Here is a 21,105-nt window from a genome sequence, read left to right on the forward strand (position 1 = left end):
CCATCAGTAAAGCGGCTGCCGCGTGAGGGAATTGAACCCGCCTATACACGGGCTCAGCCCCGCAACGCCTTGGACACTGAGCCACCGCGGCGGGTTTTTTCGTTTTGTGCTGTCTACTTGAGCAGTGTCATTTCCTTATTATACTATTCGCAATGCGTTAACCCGCCCGTTACCACAGACCAAAATGAGCTTGGTCACCGTACACCTCATCCGATGGCTCTGCTTAAGAGAAAAGTTAAGTGCTTTTTTGATATTACTTGTGTGCTGGGTAGCAAAAAAAAGGGAAATTGCGCGCTAATCAGTCTTACAATACCGAGGTTCGGAGCGACGTTTACTGCAACGCTCTATCCGAGGGAACGCCCAACACGTGACGATGATGATAATGTACAGGGAGGACGAAGAAACACTGCCCCGTGAGTTGGGGCTGATGAGTATGTACAGATGAAGACGAAGCGCGAGTATTGTACATCACTGAGGAAGAACAGCACAATAAACACCGCTGGCAGTGTGGCAGAGAACGCTCACAAAGTGTACACATTTATTTTTCAATCACAAAATTCTAGGAAGCCCGAAAGCTCAGCCCAGTCACTGTCATGGCGCGTATGTCGCGCCATGGTGAGCCAGCTTATGCACGACCTCCTCCGCCTAAAAGTTCTCGTAGTGGTGGTCGAAAATGGCTCCCTCTTTTCGGTTCAGCTCGTCACAGGCGGACTGCACGCTGCGCGTCATGGGGAACGGACCGCAGCTGAACACGCCGAAGCGCGTCACCTGTTCAGTGGGGGGAGAGAAAGCCCACAGCTCGAGTCATCTTTGTTCTCTCTCGGAGAACTGGCACACGCGTCAATCATCGGAAATGGCGCTTATATCTTCTGTACAGTCTTATGTTGCAATCGTCACTCGAGTTTGGGTTTCTCTGAACATGGGAAAGCGAGCCACGCCTGGGAACGCAACACAAATGTATCGCCGATAAGCGTCAAGTGAAAAAGTAAGCAACTGCAGAAGCCTGGGGAAGCCTTTTTTTTTTTTTTTGAAGTCTTAGTAGGGTCTGCAAACGAACAACACAAAGTGTTTAATGGGCCTCATGAGACTTTACTTAATATTTACGCCTCCTTTTTCCTCGTCTTCCAATAACCCCGCAGGGCCTCAGGCCTATTTCCAAATAAAGTCGCATTCATCAAATAAAGTGCGAAATACGGTGCATTCCAGTCACACCCAACCAGCTTATAAAGACGATCTGCTAAAGCTGACGGCTGGAGTTATCGGTCAACTGCGTATGGAAAGCGGCTAGAAAGCAAATAGAAAAGTTGTAAGCGTGCGCAATAGGTCGTCAACATTAAATCGCCATAAATACGTCGGTACTACGTGGCGCGGGTATACCACTTTATGACAGTTGAACTCTCAAGCGGAGCATATATATACATATATATAACCGGGGGAGCCCGTGTGTGCGCATGCGTACCGTAGGGTGCTCCAGTTGCAGTGAGTCGAGGAAGCCCAGGAAGTCCGGCCTCCCGAAGTGCGTAATCGCCCGCAGCCCCGTGAAGAGGCTACGGTTCGATATCCTCTGGAAATGCCGCTCGCATATGTACTGAAACAGGGAGGGAAATAAAAAAAGGATTCAGCGCACTAGTGGAGCGCACATATGTCGCCCAAACTTGCACGTAACGCTTGTTTTTAGTTTTCTTTCTTTTTTTTATTTGCGTTGTGACAGCGATAATCATAACTGTTGAAAAGAGAAGAAAAAAACGGTCGTAATCCCTCCCTGCGAAGGTGGATGTCCAGCGAAGCTTTTGTAAAAGACTATGTAATCGTGTCATACCCTCCCCCATCAGCATTTATACAAATTCTGATGGGGGAGCGTATGAAATGTTTTTCGACGCATGAGCTCGGGTCTTGGTCAAGAACTGCTCTATTTTGGGGCACTAGGCCTGCCTAGCCTTCGAACACATACTCTTTGCCAGAACACATGGCGGTGGTGGGGGAAGGGGGGGGGGGGGGTCTTTTTGTTCACAGGTGCCTTATGATCCATATTGCGGTTTCCACGCTTGTTTCGTATTTTTTTAACGAAAACTCAGCTCTAAGCTGTATGCCTGATTAACCTGACGCATGGACCGGGGTCTTAGGCGAGAACCGCTGGGTCCTGCATGAATTTTTTGTTCATGCCACGAAATTTTCTGACCAACTATAGGCTAACAGCTTCGCTGTAAAAAGGCAGAAATTGTGTCAGATCGAACTGAGGAACATGTTGCCGTCCCGAAGCCGCGACTTATTTTCGTGCTATAGTGCGTCAGCACAAATAAAGCTGTCGAAGCATTAGAAAATATAGAAACAAAGAATTAGAAAATATTTGGTGACGTGAAACTCATTTTCTGCGACGAAGGAAGAAACATACAACTGTGAACCTCAAGTTCGAATTCAGCACTTTCGAATTCACTTTCCAATTCAGTTCGAATTCAGCACTGTTAGTTATGTTTCCCCAAAATCCATCAGCGCAGCACTTTAGAGAACAGGCAGTGCTGTAATGCGAAATAGCAACGTGGCCGCAACACCTTACTTGCGAAGTAGTTGAAAATTCCACTCGCCGGCTCGTGATCTACTGCTCTGCGAATTCACTGTGTATAAGGACACAGCAGGCTACATTTCGAAACGAGAATAATGGACACATGAGACCATCAGGGTATGTACCGTGAGCAGGCATCAGCCATACGGAAAAGATGTCCAATCTACCCGTGAGGGTATGTCCTCATCACTTGATATGCGTTCCAGGTACTGGCAGGTTCCAATTAGAGTCTGACTGGAAAAAAACGGCGTTCGTTCTTCGGATGGCCTTTAACAATTTAATGTTATGCTTTTCGGGCTTTGCAACGCCCCTGCCACATCCGAACGCATGATGGAGAGTGTTTTAACGGGACTAAAGTGGAAGACGTGCCTTTGCTATCTCTATGATGTCGTCGTTTTCTCGCCGGATTTCCAGACGCACCTTATTTGTTTAGAGCAAGTTTTGATCTGCCATAGCGACGCCGGACTACAGCTGAACATAAAAAGTGTCATTTCGCGGGACGCCAGCTCACCATCCTGGGCCACATCGTATCTATAGGGACGGGGTTCTTTCGGACGCAACCAAGCTTCGAGCGGTTGCTTAGTTTCTGAAGCCAACCACGATGAAGGCACTTCGAAGCTTTATCGGCTTGCGCTCCTACTTCCGACGCTTTGTTCGCAACTTTAGTCCCATCATTACACCTTTAACAAAGCTCCTGAACAGTAACAGCGATCCTTCTGCGTCGTCGCTGTAGTGCGACGAGGCGTTTGCGACCCTTCGTCGGCTTCTCACATCCCCGCCTATATTGCGAAATTTCGACCCGTCTGCGCCAACGGATATCCACACGAATGCTAGTGGGATTGGTCTCGGTGCCACGCTTGCCCAACGGAAGTCCGGTTTTGACGAGTACCTCGTAGCGTACGCAAGCCGCACCTTTACGAAAGCCGAGTCAAACTATTCAGTTACTGAAAAGGAGAGCTTGGCCATCATATATATATATATATATGTTCGACTCCCGCTCCCGGAAAAACGGCGGATTTTTGCTCGACTTATATTTTCACCTATTTAGCACTGTATTAAAGAAACAGGACAAACACACGTCATTCGGCACTACTAAATATCTCGGAAACAGCCGAATAGCGGTGGCAATGACGACTGCAACCTTGATATATATATATATATATATATATATATATATATATATATATATATATATATATATATATATATATATATATATATATATATATATATATATATATATATATATATATATATATATATATATATATATATCATCACAAGCCTCGTTCAGTCGACTGCACGACGAAATCCTCTCCTAAATATCCAATATCCCCAGCCACGCCTGTCGAGTACCTGAAGGCCGATAGTGTGATTGCATAGTCAATGGGAGGTTTTTTAGCAAATTTACTCTGTCAGGGTTGCCAAAACTTCTCTGGTGAGGAAATGCTGTTTTGTGTCCCAGGGAACCTCACCTAGCATGGCTGAACCTATCTCGTACACAGCCTCCCGTGGTATCCGGCGACGTTATGACCGGACCAGGCAGCATTTGGTCCTAATAATATAATGGAAAGCTCTTGCTGAGCATTGGTAGGCTCAGAGTTTGTGACACGCTGCATTGATGCACATAAAATGTGACGTCTACAAAGCATGGCTTTGTTCGATCTAACGGATGTTATGCCCTTATATATATTGTAGCGTAATGTTGAGGTTCGCTACGCGTAAGCAATTAGTTTAATGCCAGAATTAGGCTTAAAACACAGCACAGCACACACACACACGAGTTTCCTCTTCTTTCACTTCCATGCGCCAGAACACGCGCATCTGGTTTCGTGCTATAGTGGGACTGACGGCATTGATGTTCATCACTGTAGAGCTCCTTCCTATAAGCTGTCACTGAATCGATGGGCCGTGGCACCCATCTCAAGGACCCATATCGACGACTTGCTCGATGGAGCCTCCGGTTGCAAGACTATGACATGACAGTAGTGTACAAGTCGGGACGTAGGCACAGTGACGCTGATTGCTTATCCCGGGCGCCCATCGATTCAGCGAGCTCAGAAGCCGACGACGACTTTCCTGTACTTGGGGCACCGACTCCCAAATGGCCCAACTCCAACGCGCCGACCCGGAACTGCTTCTGCTTATACAGCATTTAGAAGGCTTCGATGTGCGTGTTCCACGTGCCTTTACCCGGAACATCTCGTCGTTCAGCCTTCAAAACGGCGTGCTCTACAAACGGAATTTTGGGAATACGAAGGACTCGTTCCTATTGGTCATATACAGCCATGCGGCCCGCAAGTTTGTACGCCTATCACGACGAAACTTCGGCGGGGCATCTGGGTGTTAGCCGTACATTAGCGAGGATTCGTCAGCAGTACTACTGGCCCAAATTGTTGCACACAGTTCAGCACTATGTAAAGACCTGCCGCGACTGCCAGAGAAGGAAGACTCCACCTCTGAAACCGCCAGGACTACTTAAACCGATAAAGTCACCTAATGCGCCTTTTCAACAAGTCGGCATGGACCTGCTGGGGCTATTTCCAAAGTCGACAAAGGGTAATCGATGGATCGTGGTCACGACTGACTACCTCACACGGTATGCGGAGACAGCGGCTGTCTTACGAGCAACCTCAGCTGAGGTAGCACAGTTTTTTATGCACAACGTCATTTTGCGGCGTGGGGCACTACAGTTCGTCATAACAGACAGAGGTACAGCTTTCACAATGGACCTCATGCAGTCCGTTATGATGCTCACGCACACCACCCACAGGCGGACTTCTGCGTACCATCAGCAGACCAACGGCTTGACAGAGAGACTAAACAGGACCCTCGCCGACATGCTTTCAATGTATGTCGACGTCGAGCACAAAATCTGGGACGAAATTTTGCCATATGCCACGATCGCCTACAACACGGCAGTTCAGGAGACCACAGCAATTACTCCTTTCCAATTGGTTTACGGCCGCACCATTACTACTACCTTAGATTCCATGCTACCAGTTCATGAAGACGAAGAGAACATTGACGTTGATAATTTCGCGCAAAAATCGGAGGAAGCACGCCAGCTAGCACGGCAGCGGATCCAACGTCAGCAGTGCGCCGACGCAGCTCGCTGTAATCAGCACAGGCGGTTGGTGTTTTACGAGCCCGGAGACGCGGTCTGTGTTGGACACCAGTGCGCGCGCGCGGATGTTCGGAAAAACTACTCGCTTGAACCTTATCATCAGACACGTTTTCAGGCATAGTTCATAATGAAACGGGATGACAAATACAGTCCGAGACGCGGCACCAAGGAAAGTCGAGACCGTTGTTTACAGGCGAGTTCTCAACCCGTCAAGAACGTTCGTTTGCTCTTTTGGAAAAGACATCTGGCTGGAAACGATTCAGGCAAAACGCAGCGGGTAGTGTTAAATCTGCCGTAGGGCATGCCCCTCAATCATCATCATCATCCCCCTATCGAGCAGCTTCTATCTCGAGTATCTGCTCCCCTGCGGCCACCGGTGGTATCGGGAGAGGCTGTACGCACAGCGGCTGCAGCCGTGGAGCCGCCGAAGGGAAGGGCACCGCACTCACCAGCATGGTGGTCCTGAGGTCGAACTTGTGGTAGAACTGCGTGATGAATATGTGCACGCTGACCAGGCCCCGTCCGTCGCTCTCCTCGACCTGGCGGATGATGTCGGTCATCCACTCGAAGTGCTTCTGCGTGCGCGTGACCCAGATGAAGTAGACCTTCTTGCAGGCCACGCGGCCGCGCGTCGAGGCCCTGTGCGCGATGTCCTTGAGGATGGAGGCGAACGGCGTCACCCCGATGCCGCCGCCCACCAGTACGGACACCTCGAAGCGGAACCAGTCCTGGTGGCCGCCGCCGAACGGCCCGTCCAGGTAGATCTGCGCGGAGTCCGCGAGGCCGGAACAGGATGGGCGCTCGCACCGCTAGTAACACTAAAGTTCCGTCACGTCTGACCACATAAGGGTAACTTCGCTGCTATTCTACATCTACGAGCAATAACTCGTTCGCTCGTTCGTTTGCCTGCAAGTCTTAACCTAACATACCACGGAGCTGAGATGCTGACTGTGCTTTAGCCCGGTAGACACTAGGACTAGACCAAGGCGTTAATCATCTCACTGATTACAGCGTCCCGTGCAGTAACGGTTGAAATTAGAACGAACGAAACATTCCGAACAGATCTCTGGCTCCCGAGAGGAAGAGCATACGTCTCCTTGATCACGTAAATGCTAACCGCCGCAAGATATCATTCGTTTAACTGATGATGAGCAGGTTGTGTCGACTTAATTTGGACAGCAGTACATTTCTGCGGTCGCTGCATCTTGCAGTTTACACCCTATACATCGCTAATGTATCATTGGAAAGGACAAGTTCTTTGGTCTCGAATGATAGTAAACGTTTTCAACATCTACTACATCTCGAAGAAATTAAAAAAGCTCAAACACGAAAAATCGTGTTTTGCGTCACTTGCGCGTGCATTGTTTGGAATTATAGAAAACTGTTTGGTGTAAATAGGGGTTTGCTGAGAGCTACAAGACATCCATATTGGCTGGCTGACTGAAGTAAATTGGATTGAGTCAAACGGTCTTCTTCCTATGTCTACCCAAGAAAGGCTTATAAAAAGCTGTAAATAAGAAACATTTACAAAGATAACATTTATATTGCCCAATGCAGGGGAACAACATTTTGCACACGCGTCGGCAGTAAACTTACTCCCTTACAACCAAAATTTTTCTGAGTTTTGTTCAAAACTCCCTTAATTACTGAAGTGTATATGTGAAAATATGACCGACTTCTCCCAATGCACTTAGCTCCAGTCTTTCAGTGACCTTGAAGACGCGCCGCTCAGGATGAGAGTCGCGACGTTTATGTGCAGCGACGGTGTCCTGCGAACAACCGTAACGCCCCGCTCCAAGACGATGGCACGTGTCAACACATTGAAATGATGTATTAAGAGATGATCGCTCTTAAAACTGCTTCTGAAGTACTGTCCCCAGGCAGCCTGTCGGAGTTTGCCGCCGACAAAAAAGGCTCCATCTTTTTTTTTTTTTTTTTCGTATTTTTACGTGCCGAAGGCTGTCAGGCGTGCCGTAGTGAAAGGCTAAGGATCTATTTAGATCACCTGCGGAACTTAAATGGACGCAGAAATCTCTGCACACAGAAGGCTTTCGTTTTTCCGCCGCTACAAAAATAAAAAAAAAGGACAGCCGTGACGGAACCCGCGCACTCGAAAGTAGCTCCAGCATAAAAATGCGACCCGCCGTCTTAATTACCTTCGGGTAGGCCCTGTCCTGCAGGTTGCTGGGGTCGTAGATCTTGCGCAGGTTGATGGTCCACGGCCCGAGTGCCCGGATGTGCACGCTCAGGTTGTCCTCGTGCGGCGCCGAGGAGAGCGTGAACGGGTGGTACTCGGAGCCGTTCAGGCCCAGGCTGGCGATGCGCACCCACTGGCCGCTGCGGTACTCGAAGCTCGTGGGCCGCTTCATCAGCAGCATCGTTACGTCTGCACCCGCAACCGCCCCCCCCCGTTATTATTATTGCAATTGGAGAGCACGAGACATAAAGACTGACGCAAATCTACCGTTTTACGTGGGCGTGTAAAATGCGTAAAAAAGGACAGAATGTCAAGCGAAAGGTGATGTTCCTCAAGCAAATAGGCCACTTTCTCCCACCATTTCCGGACCTTTGTGTGACCTGTTGCTAGTTAAATGCTTCGAAGTCGCGATGTCCTGTGAGTACGGGCATGTGCCATGAGCGCGTATGTGGGTATGGCTGCAAGCGCAGATGTCCTTACAGGTACCCCCCTCCCCCTCAACCCCGTACGCTGTTACGCAACGCGCGACCACGGGAGCGCGTCCTGTCCCCGACAAGTTTGGTTTGGCGAGAGACGGCCCTCGCCCGAAGACAGTTCTGGCACTATATGATCAGGGCTGTTGTCGGGAAGTCTGCCGGGGAATCATAGCACATTAAGGGCCCTTTTAACTATGGACACGCGCTGTGCGCGAACATCTAGGGCTCCCCATTCGGTGCCGCGGGCGCTGGCTGAGTCGCGATCGCGTTCGCACGCGGTACCGCCCCCTCGCCTCGGCATTTCTTGTGAGTGGCACCATCTTGGCACCTGCAGTGCTGTGTAATGTATCAACGTCTGTCCCGATATTGTTTGGCCTAATTATTAGTCTGTCTACGGCATCTTGGTAGCACGTGCAATAAATGCAGTCCATGATGTTAACCCTGTCCGCTATCGCCTCTTTGTGGCCGTTAACAAGGGATTCACCGCAGCACAAACAGCACGTTTGCTGAGCTCAGATGACTGCAGGATAGGGAATAACTACTTTGAATACCACGGGAGACAGTACGTCGTTTGCAGCTGGGTTAGCTGCAAACACGCAGAGAAGACCAGCGGCGGCACTGACCCGAAGGCAGGTGTTCGGCGCGGATGACGGATATCTCGACCTTCTTGCGGCTCAGCGAGACCAGTCGGTCGAGCACGTACAGCACCAGAGGCCCGAGGAAGAAGTAGTAGAAGATGGGCGGCTGCACCAGGCGCCCGAGGCCGTGCAGCACCATGAGGATGTAGAAGGCCGGGTACAAGTTGTGCGTGTTCCAGAAGGCGTTGAACACGTGGCGCCGGGCAAACGGCGTCGCGAACACGTACATCACCGACAGAAGCATCAGCAGGAACACGCCTGTCAGCCCTGCGTGGAACCGCGCGCTGGTTCAAGAGTGGTACCGATTGGGTACCAAGGCACAAACGTAGTAATCCCCCGAATGCAAGCGTACTTCGCAGCATTCATGCACTGCTCCGCGTTGTCGTGCAACTGAGTACATGACCTACCTGTCATGGTCGCGAAGCACCAGTAGTGGAACTTGGGCAACTCGTCCGTCCTGAAAGCAAGTTGAGTGTTGCATCAGTCTCTGTCGACTGACTTGGCATTTGCAACCAATTCTTCAGAAAATGTTCGTAAACGCGAACACATCGCACATTCTCCACGGCAGAAGTAGAAACCGATAAATGATAGAGGCCAAGGGACTCGGGAGTGTCGATAAACAACTACGCCGAACACGAGGCCTTAAAGATGCCCCGCAAGAAGCATACATAACACGCGGGTCTCTTGTGCGTTCTATTTGGTGCTTTCAGACGCGTTCCGACCGTGCAGAGCACAGCGCTGCTGAGTAATGCCGAATATGCGCTTCCCGTCTTTTCGTACCAAGCTTTAGTGTACAGGCAAGCTACAACTCTGTCACAAACAGGCGGTATTGAGCGAGAAACGGTGCAGTAAAAGGCAATGGAGAGAATAAGACGACGATGAACGGGGGAGGCATTACGTCTGCATGGCTACTACACGAGACTTACGCGTGGTAGTACTCCCGGAAGAGGCAGGTCAGGTCGTCTGCTGTCTGCGTAGAAATGTGGTAGAAGTTGAGGGCATGTCCCACGCTGTGGATCACTGGAAACCAAGAACGAGAAGAAAGCGAAAATATAATGAGAGTTACTCTGTGTCCTCCCCTGAAGGCGTTTATTTCACTCTGGCCATACTCCAACACTGCCCACGAACAGCGGATGGACAAGGAGTAAAAATAGGATGAGGTTATTCCATCTGTAGTGTCTATATTCTACAGAGCTACGTAAACCGGTAGGCAAAAAAAACAAGTGAACAAAGAGTAGCCAAACGCTCTCGTCTTCTAAAATATCTCGCTGCAGGCATTTAGCAGGAGCATAGGACGGACACCCTTTCTACTCATAATGAAGTCCAATGATTCAGCTTACATTCTCAGGGAAACACAGAATTTAATTCATTCAAGCCTTATTTGTCACATTGTACACTTTAACCCACGCAGTGCAAGATTTGACAGTTTGGCGGTTATGTAGATCCTTGCAGTTTATCTGTTGTGGGTGGGAGGCGAGAAAACGCCATGCACAACTCGCACAATACACCAATGTCAAACTAGTTTTCAGCGTTTTTTTGTGCTAAGATTTACGAGCTTTTATTTTCGCCAATTTCTCCGTTATTATCCGTTTTCTGCTGACGCACAGGTTGTACAGTTTCAGCATGCTAGCCGTCCGCTAAATTCAGCCCATCCGATTTGTCCGTGCAGTGCCATAGCCGACGTCAGCGAATCGGCAGAGACGACGGTGCGAGGAAAAACGGCCTTTCCAAACGCAATTTCCTCGTTAAAGTGCGATCAAATCGGTCTACAAAACTCAGAACATAGTCTGCGCTTTCTAGGCTCTCATCTGCTGGGGTAATTTGATAATGTTTGCAGCTCCCTTCAGTGACGCTCCATTAAGCGAGTATGGGCTCGTCGTACTCTGTTGAGGTTCCATGGCAAGTGTACGCTAAGGGCACGGCAAGTTCAGTGCCTCCGAGTTGGAGCACGTGGCTTGGTACATAGGAACCGCCGCCCAGCAGCCCCGGCGGCGACTGACCGGAGAAGATGCCGGCCCAGATGGCGATGTACAGGTGCATGGGGATGGCCGAGTCGAAGGGCACGTATCGGTGCAGGAAGGTGTCCCGCAGGAAGGTGATGCTGTTGCGGCACATGGTCAGCAGCAGCGTCGAGTAGGTGAACATCTGCGCGCTGGCCGCGCCACGGGTCACCGTCACGCCGTAGCCCGCAATCTGCCGTAGGCCGCCATGCTCGCGCTCCACCGAGTAGTCTGTGCGCACACCATAGGGAGAGAAATGCCAGTCTGTGAGTGCGAATGGTACGCGGAGCATCTGCAACTCTGCGATCTAGACTTCCCTCGCAGTACATGCTTAATGAAGACTTGAACTCTGTCGACAGAAAGCACCTGACTGATCGCTCAGCCCATGACGAAGAGTGGGGCGGGTTACGTTTTGACCCAAGAATTTGATCCCCGCGGGGCATCAGGAGTCCCATCAGCTCCCCTTCGCAAATAACTGACACTTTTCGAGTCAAGGACCTTGCAGCTACTTTACGTGTCCTCTTATCTGTTAACACTAAGGGGTCACGTGACAGACTGCCGGACCGTGCCGGTTATGGACGCACGGAGAGAGACATGTAGGTTACATCATCGTGCTACGTGCTGGACTGGGTTCCTGGTCACACAGGCGCTCCGGGCTGGCCCATCAGCTCTCCCGTGCTCCGTCCCAACCGAAAGACTTGGAGACTCCCTGTCCAACCCTTTTCCACCCGCCCATGCAGGCGCCACAAGCTCGTCAACAGTTATTCAAGGATAACGAGACACTTCCTCCTCCCTCCCACCTGTTAGCTCGGGCAGATGCTTGTCTTATCTGGCAAGCGCAAACGGACAGCCGTCCGACCCCACACCTACTGCATCGATCAGAAGGCCGTCGAAGCCATGCACGGTGCTCCTCTATAGGTTCTGGCTTTCCAATATGCCGCATGCTCTTTGGGACTGTATTAGATCGCAACAATCACTTTCAACTGAACTTAAATCTTTTTCACTCCCTCGCGCTTGTCTCCAAGAATGACTCGCGCCGCCGGAGGAAACCGACCGGGCGGCCTGGTGGCGAGCTTTGGTGGCTCACGTTCGTCAGGTCCTTTGGTCTGTATTGCTCATTTTTTCTTCAAGAACCCCGGACTTTGGGGTTTTTGGAGTGTCAATAAAGTTTATCAGCAACACCAACGACACTGTTGGCTGACGTTGGCTTTCGCTATGAAGTTGGCTTGCTTTTGGTCTACATTCGCCTTCTTGGTCAACCGTATGGGAGGGGATGTGTCATAGGAGTGTCCTAGGCTGAGCTACTCGAGTCGCGGGACACACGAAATGTTGCCCGTGTGCCCGCGCTCTGCTGAGATTTCTGTTGACAAACGGCATGTACAAGAATGAAATTGTGGTGGGAATAAGACCAATATTTTGCTGTATATTCTGAATTTCCGAAGCTGACGAACGATGTGAACCAGTGGCTCTGCAGGGGAAACATTGTCCACTCTTATTGGCACTCACAGTAGGCGCGCTCGCTGAAGATGGCAAGAAGCACGAGCGTGTACAGGGTCAGCCAGAACACCTCGAGCCGGTGGTTCTCAGCAAACTTAGCGAAGGCCACAAAGTAGCCGGAGGCCGAGTCCTGGTCGTAGTTCGCCTTTCGGGGAAGCGGCAGGGGCTGCACGTTGAGCTTGCTCCGAGGGGGCTGACCGGCGGCCGCGGCTTCCGAGGCCAGGGTGGCCGAGGCCGTCTGGGCGTCGCTCTTGCCACCGAAGTAACTGCAAGCACGGAAGCTCGTGGCGTTGCGATAGCGGACCGCGCACCAGTGGGCTTTACTAAAGCCCACCGATGTCACCGATTACTCGGCGAAGTTAACTACTGCATACCTGGCGGCCTGTCAAGGCCTCCACGTTTTTATGTCTCTCTACAAACGTGAGAGTTATTTTCACGCGCATACCATCATACGTACCACCGCTACAACATTCCTTCAATAATAGACGCCTGGGCGATGTCCGAGAGAAAAAAAATGTTGGCAACTTCTCTCTGAATTTTATGAGTTTTCATGAATAATGCTGTCTTGTTGGGGAATTCGTAGCAAAGTATGTGGATAAAATGTCAATTTTATGGGGAAACAAAATTGTAGGCAGAGGGCGTTTTCTTTGCCGCATCACCTCATGGACTTAAATGTGCAACCAACGATCCAATCAACGACCTCCCAAACAGCTTCGTAGTGCTTGGCTGCTGCTTGTAAATAAATTAGCCTTGAAGAGGTCCTGTAAAAACATTTTTATTACCTCAAACGCCTTTTGAACATAGTGAAAAGACGTGTCCAGTACCTCAGTTATGTGACCATGATACGTCTCAGCCAAGTGTTGCGGCTCTGAGCCCAACCGGAAACTTAAAAGCTCGTCTAGTTGTTGTGATCCCTTTCATGCGTTTTCTAGGAATCCTTTGTTGTGTCACCACACATACAGTATCGTTTCTGTTGACAGGCTTCTTTCCAGAGCTTCTAATTGTCTTAAAGAACTGCGCCACAAAATCAAAGCAGACATTTAAAAAAATCTGTCTAAAATATCTGTTACATCTAACCAATCCCGCACTGCCGTTGTGTTGTGTTGGTGACAGTCATACATTTCACAAAGCAAGCGTGACCCCCCGTTTCAATTTAAGGCAGGGCCCTTTAGGAACCCACTACGGATAGGTTAAATAGTAAAATATGAGGCGAACTTCTACCGGGAGAACCTAAACTAAGAAGTCTACCGCGGAGCAATACATGTCAAAAATATCCCCCTCCGTGGGCTAAGCTTGAGACAGCGACCACAAGGCGTGGAGTAATTGGTGGATTGTTTCCTAGCTTAGTTGGTAGAAGTGGCAGCAGGGTGCGACTGAACTAAAGCTCGCAAAGCAAACCGCAAGGGGCCTTTTCCTGGATATTAGCCATCAAGAAGAACTTACTTAATGTGAATTTCGTACCCGTTCTAAAAATTAGAGCGCCATAAAAACAATGGTACTTCTGTGTTGATGTGTTTATCGCGCTCCAATTTTTGAAACAAGTATGCACCATCTCGCCCAACAATGTGTTTTACTGAAATTCGTAGCCTGTGTGCCCGTTTGTGCCTTCCCAAGGGTTCAAAAAGTGTTTAAACAACGGTGAACTGAGCGCCATTTTTTAAGCAGCGGGATTGGAGCAACGGAGAAAAGCATGTGCAAGGCCATATCAAAGCCTTAGGTCCCTCATTCTGCAGAAAGACGACGTTGTTGTTGCTCTTGTTCGCTGCAGAAAATTGGCGCCGCCGTAAAGGGCATAGAGAAAAAAAAACGCCTTTCCATTCGAATGCGATTTGGACCCGGAAACTCTACGGCAGGGGCCGAGGGCGTCACCGCCCCGCTATCTCCACAAGTTGGCAGCGGAGGCACCGAAGTCAGAGTAGTGCGTGCGACGTGAACGTGACGGGACGTCAGTAGAAACAGGGGCTCTGATTCTGCATGCGGAAGCTGCGGCTCTGCTCCAGTCTGCTTATGAAATAATTTGGCCCAAAAAGACGGAAAAACATAGCCGACAAAGGAATGCAAACGCAATGTAGCAACAATGGAGACTGTCGAACTCACCAAAAGGCGAAAACGCAAAAGCGAAGAAAGGGACACAAGTATAATGAAGGAGTAAAGAAGGCTGATAACCATCACGTGTTGACGTCAACGTTGTATTTTCGGCACCAAACAAGTTATCCCAGCTAAACAAAAGAAGCAACCCTGTCCGCAGAGAAAAAGCGAAGTGCACTACAAAGCATCAGAAAAAAATTCGCTGAATGTGAAAACGGTGTTGTGTGCCGGATCCCTGTGGCCTGTGGTAAGGAATATATAGGCCAGACAGGCCGATGCTTAAATGAACGGGTAAAAGAGCATGACTATAATGTCCGTCGGCTATCACAAGGCCACGTGAGGCAGTAAGTACGTGACTGCATGCTCTGTGCTGATAGTGTTGCTGATAGTGTGCTGATAACCACGAGGGAACTTGTTGAAGCTGCAAGGATTGCAAAAGCTAATGATAACTGTGTTAGCGTGCCTTTGATAGTTACCACGCAAAAGGAATTCGCATTCTTGGAGGCCAGGGAAAAGCGGATGTGGCGATAAATTCCGTGATGTCATAATGGTTGGACAGGTTAGTCAATCTTCTCCTGTCTTCTGTACGCGCTTGTTGTTCTTTTCATTAAGCGTGCTATTTATTTTCCGCAACTTGTAATAAAGGGATCAGTTGACAGCCAGCGCTTGTGGTGTGTGTTTCTGTCCGCCCTTCGTCAAAATGTGCGCTGTTCCTTCCTTTGCACCCAGCCTATAGAGTGCGCCATGTACTCCTGGATTCCATCCATGCCCCGGGCGTTACCTGTATATTCGCTACTGATCCCCTCACTTATATTCGTGACGTCTGCCACGACAAAAAAGCAATACTCTGGAAATTAATCAGAATGAGTAGTCAAAACTTGCTAGCAGATATTTCATCGCATGCGAGGTCGCAGCTCCGCACAGCAGTTTCGGCCGTTTTCGCCCATTTTCTTAACTTTTTTTTATGTTTCCTTTAAAAATTACTTCATTTTCGATGCTTTTCATTTTCTTTCGATTTACCTGCACCCACCGTACGTGACGGGTATAGAGAGGGGGCTTCTCTTCATGGGAGTTACAATTGCTAAATAGTACTTTTATGCAGTTGCCAGTGGTAAATCACACAACCTGTTCGTGTACGAGTCCTGCTTACCTGTAGGCCCGCACGAGCGTGTTCTGAGCTCGATACACCACGCTGTTCCTGTTCAGGGACTGCAGAGGTGCTCCCTTGAACGACGACACTGCGTTCGATGACAAACACATGGCATTTCAATACGTTATACAAGACAAACCTTATCATGCGTTGTTACTATCACTTAGTCTTGATGAGCAGCAATTCTCTAGATTCTCTTTCTCCAGATAGCAACATACCTGAAGCACAGGAGACGCGGTGTTTGGATGGGTCAGTTCAGCCGACTGAAAGGGCAGCCGCACCTTTGGAGGATCGTGACAAAGGCGCTCATATAGATTTGTTTACAAATTCTGACCTGTGGCTGCTCCGTTCCACCCTATACTTCGCCTTTCTTCTGTATTTCGGTCTGTGTTTTTCTATGATGACCACGTCAGGTGATAAGTCACAGGCAAAATATCTTGTGTAGTTCAGAGTGCACACTGACTTCAGGTGTAGTTGTTTCACTGACATCTTGCCTTTGTACGTGATGCCCCGGTTCGAACCGCTAAAGTTCATTTCTTGTTCAGTGTAAACCTTCGCAGTACCACGTTCTCCAGGTTTCTTCAATTTCGAAAAACATTTAGTAACCTGGGCCACCATGCTTGCGGCAGCGTTTTTGTCTGACCTCTTTCCTGGAGAAGAGAACGTGTGGTCCTTTGCGGTGTCCCTCGAGCCGACGTGAAGGTGTACAGTTGTCGAAGTGTCCGTGCCTTTACAGCTAGTTATAACATCGGTTTGTTTCATAGAGTCCTAGAGAACGCCATCTAAGCTCCGTCGACGGGAGAGAAAAATTATATTCAGAAATAGCATCCCGCCGCAGGCATCTATGGCCTCGCCAGCGCGAAGAGTTAAAAAAATTCTGGGCCGAAACTCGCCATTAAGGAATTGTTATTCAGTGCGTAGCACTGACAGTTTTATCGTATACACAGCGCCAGACAGCGTCTATTTCTGTACGCTGTGTTTCTGGTGTGTTTGGCGCCACTCATGGCAACGTGAGGCAGGACTTTCCTTTTATATTTTCTTTTGGTTCTACTTTCATTTCCCAACCCCAATGTTCAATGTCATTTTAATGCAGAATTTTTTTCGTAAAATACAGATACATTACTTTCTAACTAAAAGTAGGCCGTAGTTTTTGTTTGTGTGTTTGTGCTTTGCCTTAAATCTGCTTAAAGCCACCTGTGCGCTAAGCACTGCTAACATGTACGAACAGCGCCTCGTGGCATTAGCATGGGAAGGTCATGCCTGCCTATATGACGCCGTCAGCCCCGCTGTTGTGGAAGGTACATACGTGGCGATAGAGGAACGTGAAGTCAACCAGCATCAACTGGGGTGTGTGTGCGATGGTATGTGTGTGCTTTGATTGGCCAGTGAGAGTAACGAACTGGACACATGACGTCACTTGTGCCCGCCTAAAGCCCTACTAGTAGCAGCCAGGGCGACGCACCGTCGAAGTTGAGCTGCGTGTACCCGAGCTGATCCTTGTGGCTGGAGAGCAGCTTCTGGAAGTCGTCGAACGTGATGGTCTGCTTCCTCTCCAGCCCCGCCTCTCTGAACATGGAGCTGATCAGCTCGTTCAGCTTCTCCGGGGACAGGCTCTGATTGGCCAGCTCCAGCAGGGACCTGCAACAGGAGCGCGCGAGATTCGAATTTGAGCGGCGAAGCTGTTTAGCAAATCGTTATTATTTCCTGCTCCGCACCATCACTGGACTTCTCAGGCATACCCCATCGATGTTCTTGAACGGGCTGCTCCTATGCCTCCCATGGAAGAGCTCCTCGTGGAAACCCTCGCACAACATGACCTTCGGCGGACATTAACGCCACAGGGGGGCTGCACTCTCCGCCTGGGACTCGCGCATTCTTCCGACACTTGCCTCGGCCTCACCCCCGCTACCCCCTTGGTCGATCCCGCCCTGTCACAGTGGCCCATCAGTGAACTGGTATCCCCTGTACCCGACCACTTGCCCGTGAGAAAGCCCTTCAGCGCGTCCTTGCGACAAAATTTCCAGGTGAAGTGGCCATTTACACGGTCGCCAGCCTTTCGCCTTCGCATATGGGTCAGGCCTGGCGCTGCCCAGCTCGGCCGGACCTGGACGGCTCTGTCATTCGGCCAGGACACCACTCGTCTCCCTTGGAAGCAGAATTTTAGAGCATCCCCAGCGCATTGGATCACCTGACCTACAGTATTGCAACGCCGCCACCACCACGTTTTCGAATCCTCGCGGACTCCCATCAGGCACTTCAAGAACTCCGCAGGCCCTTCAGTGATCACCCAACTGTGCCCGAAATACAACACGTGATCGCCATTCTGGCTCGCAATGGGACCACTGCCCGATTGGCATGGGTGCCGGGTCACACGGACTCGGATGGGGGCAACCAGGCTGCACACGATGCAGCAAGGGAGTGACGCTCGTACTCCTCCCCTAGACGACGACGCGTCGTGCCCCTCTCCTGACCCTCGCGTTCAACTTGACCGCGCACGCCATGGTCGGAAAGTACGGCTTGCGTCCGTTACTCCCGCTAGTTATATGGCTCTGGCTCGTCCGATGCCTCCCTCTGCGGAAATCTTCAACAAAACTATTGCTAACGCAGCTGTTGCGACCGAGTTGGGGCACCCGATCCGAGCTCCGTGGCCTCCGACATACGAGTGGTAGCGGGGTGAAGCGAGCGGCCAGCCGCTGTTGCAGCCGTGAAGAAGTCCAGAAGCTGTAGGCTAACGTAACTGTTTACTTCATAGCGAGGGGTGAGCTGAAGCCAAAAAAATAATGCCCCGACGGGCGAGGTTACAATACAGGACTCGAGCAGAGTGACAGCATGGATTCGCTGCTCAAACAGGAATGAAATACAGCGCTTGGGCGGCTTCTATTTATACACAAAAGCCGTAACGGTCAAAACGCCAACAAGCGGCAACACGCCACGAACGTCAGAGACACACACAGAACGTTCTTTCCAGAGTTCGTGAGTCGTCGGTAGCCTCGGCGCACGCTGAGTCCGAGAGAGGGGAGAGAGGAGGACTTCGCTGAGATCGCGGGTCTTCTGTGTCCTTGAATGGGTTGCGACGCGCTTCGCCGGGCCGGCAACCGTTGAAGTTTGAAATACGTCGATAGCGAAGCGTCTGATCCGGGCTTGTCGAGACGTGAAAGTATGATTCACCGACATGGTGGCGCCTGACGGCTGAAAGGCACACGCAGTGGCTTCGCCAAACAGCCGAGGAGTGATGCGGGAAAGTACGGCGGCGCTGGCCGATTCGTAACACGCCCTCACACCCCACATCACGATCAAATGGATTCACCCGGCAAGATCTCCCTCCTTACTACCCCTGCTGTCAAACGTCAGTGTTCGCCACCCTCAACCACTTAATCTGGCACTGCGCCGCATTTTCCTTGTACCGCCCAATACCCATCAACGCTTTGCCACGTGATTCCTCTCAAGACGACCCCCCCCCCCCTTCGAAGACGACTCCGCTGACGGCAGTGATCTCGTCTATGGCGTTCAAGGACACACCATTTGTGCTACTCGGCTACTCCTCCCTGCCTCGTTCCCCTCTTCCCTTATTATGGTCGTATGGCCTTCCCTTTGAAATAAAGGATTACAACAACAACCTGTCCGCAGTTAAAAACAGCAAGGAAATGCCGAGCACACGTGAGCGCGTGCCTCGCGACGACCACCCAGCGTCCCCGGCGCACGTTTGTCAAGCCAATATATACCCGCTTAGGGAGATTGGCCAAGACTGCAAAAAAAAATGCTCCAGCGTTCGTCGTAATCGTGGCAACGCTTGCTCGGAACGAGAAAGACTCCATTGTTCACCGTAATCGTGCAACACTTTCTCGGAACAAGAAAGACACGTCATAACGTACGCCCCTCCGAGGTGATGTACAATGATTATCACTTCCAAAAAAATTCAATACGCTCACACTTATAGCAACAATGATGGCGTAAAGGTCGTTGTGGCATCGAAGACGAAGCAAATCGACTGCAATCGTGGACTTTAACCTTCGTGATGGTCGTGAAGGGTGCGTACAGCTATGCCTTCAAGTCTTGCGCGTTAGTGTGAGCCTCCTTCATTTTTAAAATGGTCAATCACAATGCACCTTGGCCATTTGGAAACTATCTGTTTGCTTGGACGTCAATGTGTTCACTACAATCTGCCGTAAAGCGTAATAATGTCTTCCTCATATTAATTCTAAATGAACAACTAGGAGACTACCAACGCTTTGCATATCCGACCACATTCGCTGTCATCTACTACGTCGAACGCTTGACTCCAGGCAGCAGCTTAAACGTTGGAGAAAGGTCCTATGAGCCCATAGTGTGAAAAGCAGCGGTTAAACAACAATACGAGGACGTTGCTACGACTCTATGCCAAGACGTCACTATTCTGCGCTGCGGCGCAGCACTGCGTGATGTCGCTGCGTCCCCTCCTCACTTCTTTTCTTCGTGTATTCACAACCAGGTCTTCTTTATTTTATTTTTCATGCCTTTTCACGGGCCCTCTTGTGCACCCAACTAGATCCTCGGCCGTCTAGCTCATATACCAGGGTATATCGGAACTCATTCTACGGCAATGCCGGCGTGCGATTTTATTTTGCATGGAGCAAAGAAGAAACTGCAAAAATTAACAGTGGAAGGGAAAAACTGTAAATGTATAAGCGCCATAGAAAATAAGCAAAGCGATCGTTTCGTTTTGAAATTTTCACACTCGTTGCGACTTACTTGATCATGTTCGCAAACTCGTCGCGGGACAGCTTTCCGGAGTGGTCGATGTCGTACATGTCGAACATCAGCTTGGTCTTGTCCTCGGCAGAGCCTGGAACCAGTGCACGTACAGTTCGTTCGCATCCACTCATGCTCTCCTCGTTAAATCAAAGCAAGAACGTAGATACGCGCGGCGTACCCTTAGCGAAGATGACGATCATGTCGAGGAACTCGCGGAAGGAGATGTACCCGTTGTTGTCGAAGTCCACCAGGGCGAACATCTGCTGCACGAAGGTCGAGTCCGGGTTCATGGAGAGCGCGGCGGCGAACTCAGACTGCGTGAGCTCCAGGTTAACGATGTCGCGAGCCTTGGCCGCGTCAAGCTGCAGGATCTCCTTCTGGTCGTGCTCGATGCCGAACGCCTGCTCCCCGAGGGCAACGCCGCTGGTTAGACCACCCCGCATGTAGTGATCGTGGTTGTCTTCAAACAGTTGCGCGACCATGTCACGTGATTCCCGAAGTGCCCTGCTTGGGCATTACGTATGGAAGGACAGCGTGTACGGAAATCGCCCTCAAGTGTCGACGACACAATTTAAATTAAGCCGTGAAAGCGGTGTTAATAGAATTCTGGGAGTGCAAGATAATTGAAATCATTCCGCACA

The 21,105-nt window shown here is 50.2% G+C and overlaps 1 protein-coding gene across 1 annotated transcript in view; it reads right to left on the bottom strand.

Annotated features, from left to right (window-relative positions):
• Window positions 1-500: 500 nt before the first annotated feature.
• LOC144170795 (dual oxidase 2-like) overlaps window positions 501-21,105 on the bottom strand; it is a gene marked incomplete at its 5' end in the record, with an annotated part of 57,723 nt that continues 37,118 nt past the window's right edge. Inside the window, 13 exon segments of the mRNA XM_077700802.1 lie at window positions 501-768; window positions 1,460-1,588; window positions 6,137-6,451; window positions 7,844-8,073; window positions 8,984-9,265; window positions 9,406-9,455; window positions 9,925-10,018; window positions 10,999-11,229; window positions 12,505-12,761; window positions 15,734-15,821; window positions 17,196-17,371; window positions 20,462-20,555; window positions 20,643-20,865. Coding sequence (XP_077556928.1) covers window positions 646-768; window positions 1,460-1,588; window positions 6,137-6,451; window positions 7,844-8,073; window positions 8,984-9,265; window positions 9,406-9,455; window positions 9,925-10,018; window positions 10,999-11,229; window positions 12,505-12,761; window positions 15,734-15,821; window positions 17,196-17,371; window positions 20,462-20,555; window positions 20,643-20,865 — 2,292 coding nt within the window.

Source organism: Haemaphysalis longicornis, unplaced genomic scaffold (genome assembly GCF_048455015.1).
Source record: "Haemaphysalis longicornis isolate Haplotype H1 unplaced genomic scaffold, Haemaphysalis longicornis Haplotype H1 scaffold_2, whole genome shotgun sequence".
Classification (NCBI taxonomy): Eukaryota; Metazoa; Arthropoda; class Arachnida; order Ixodida; family Ixodidae; genus Haemaphysalis; species Haemaphysalis longicornis.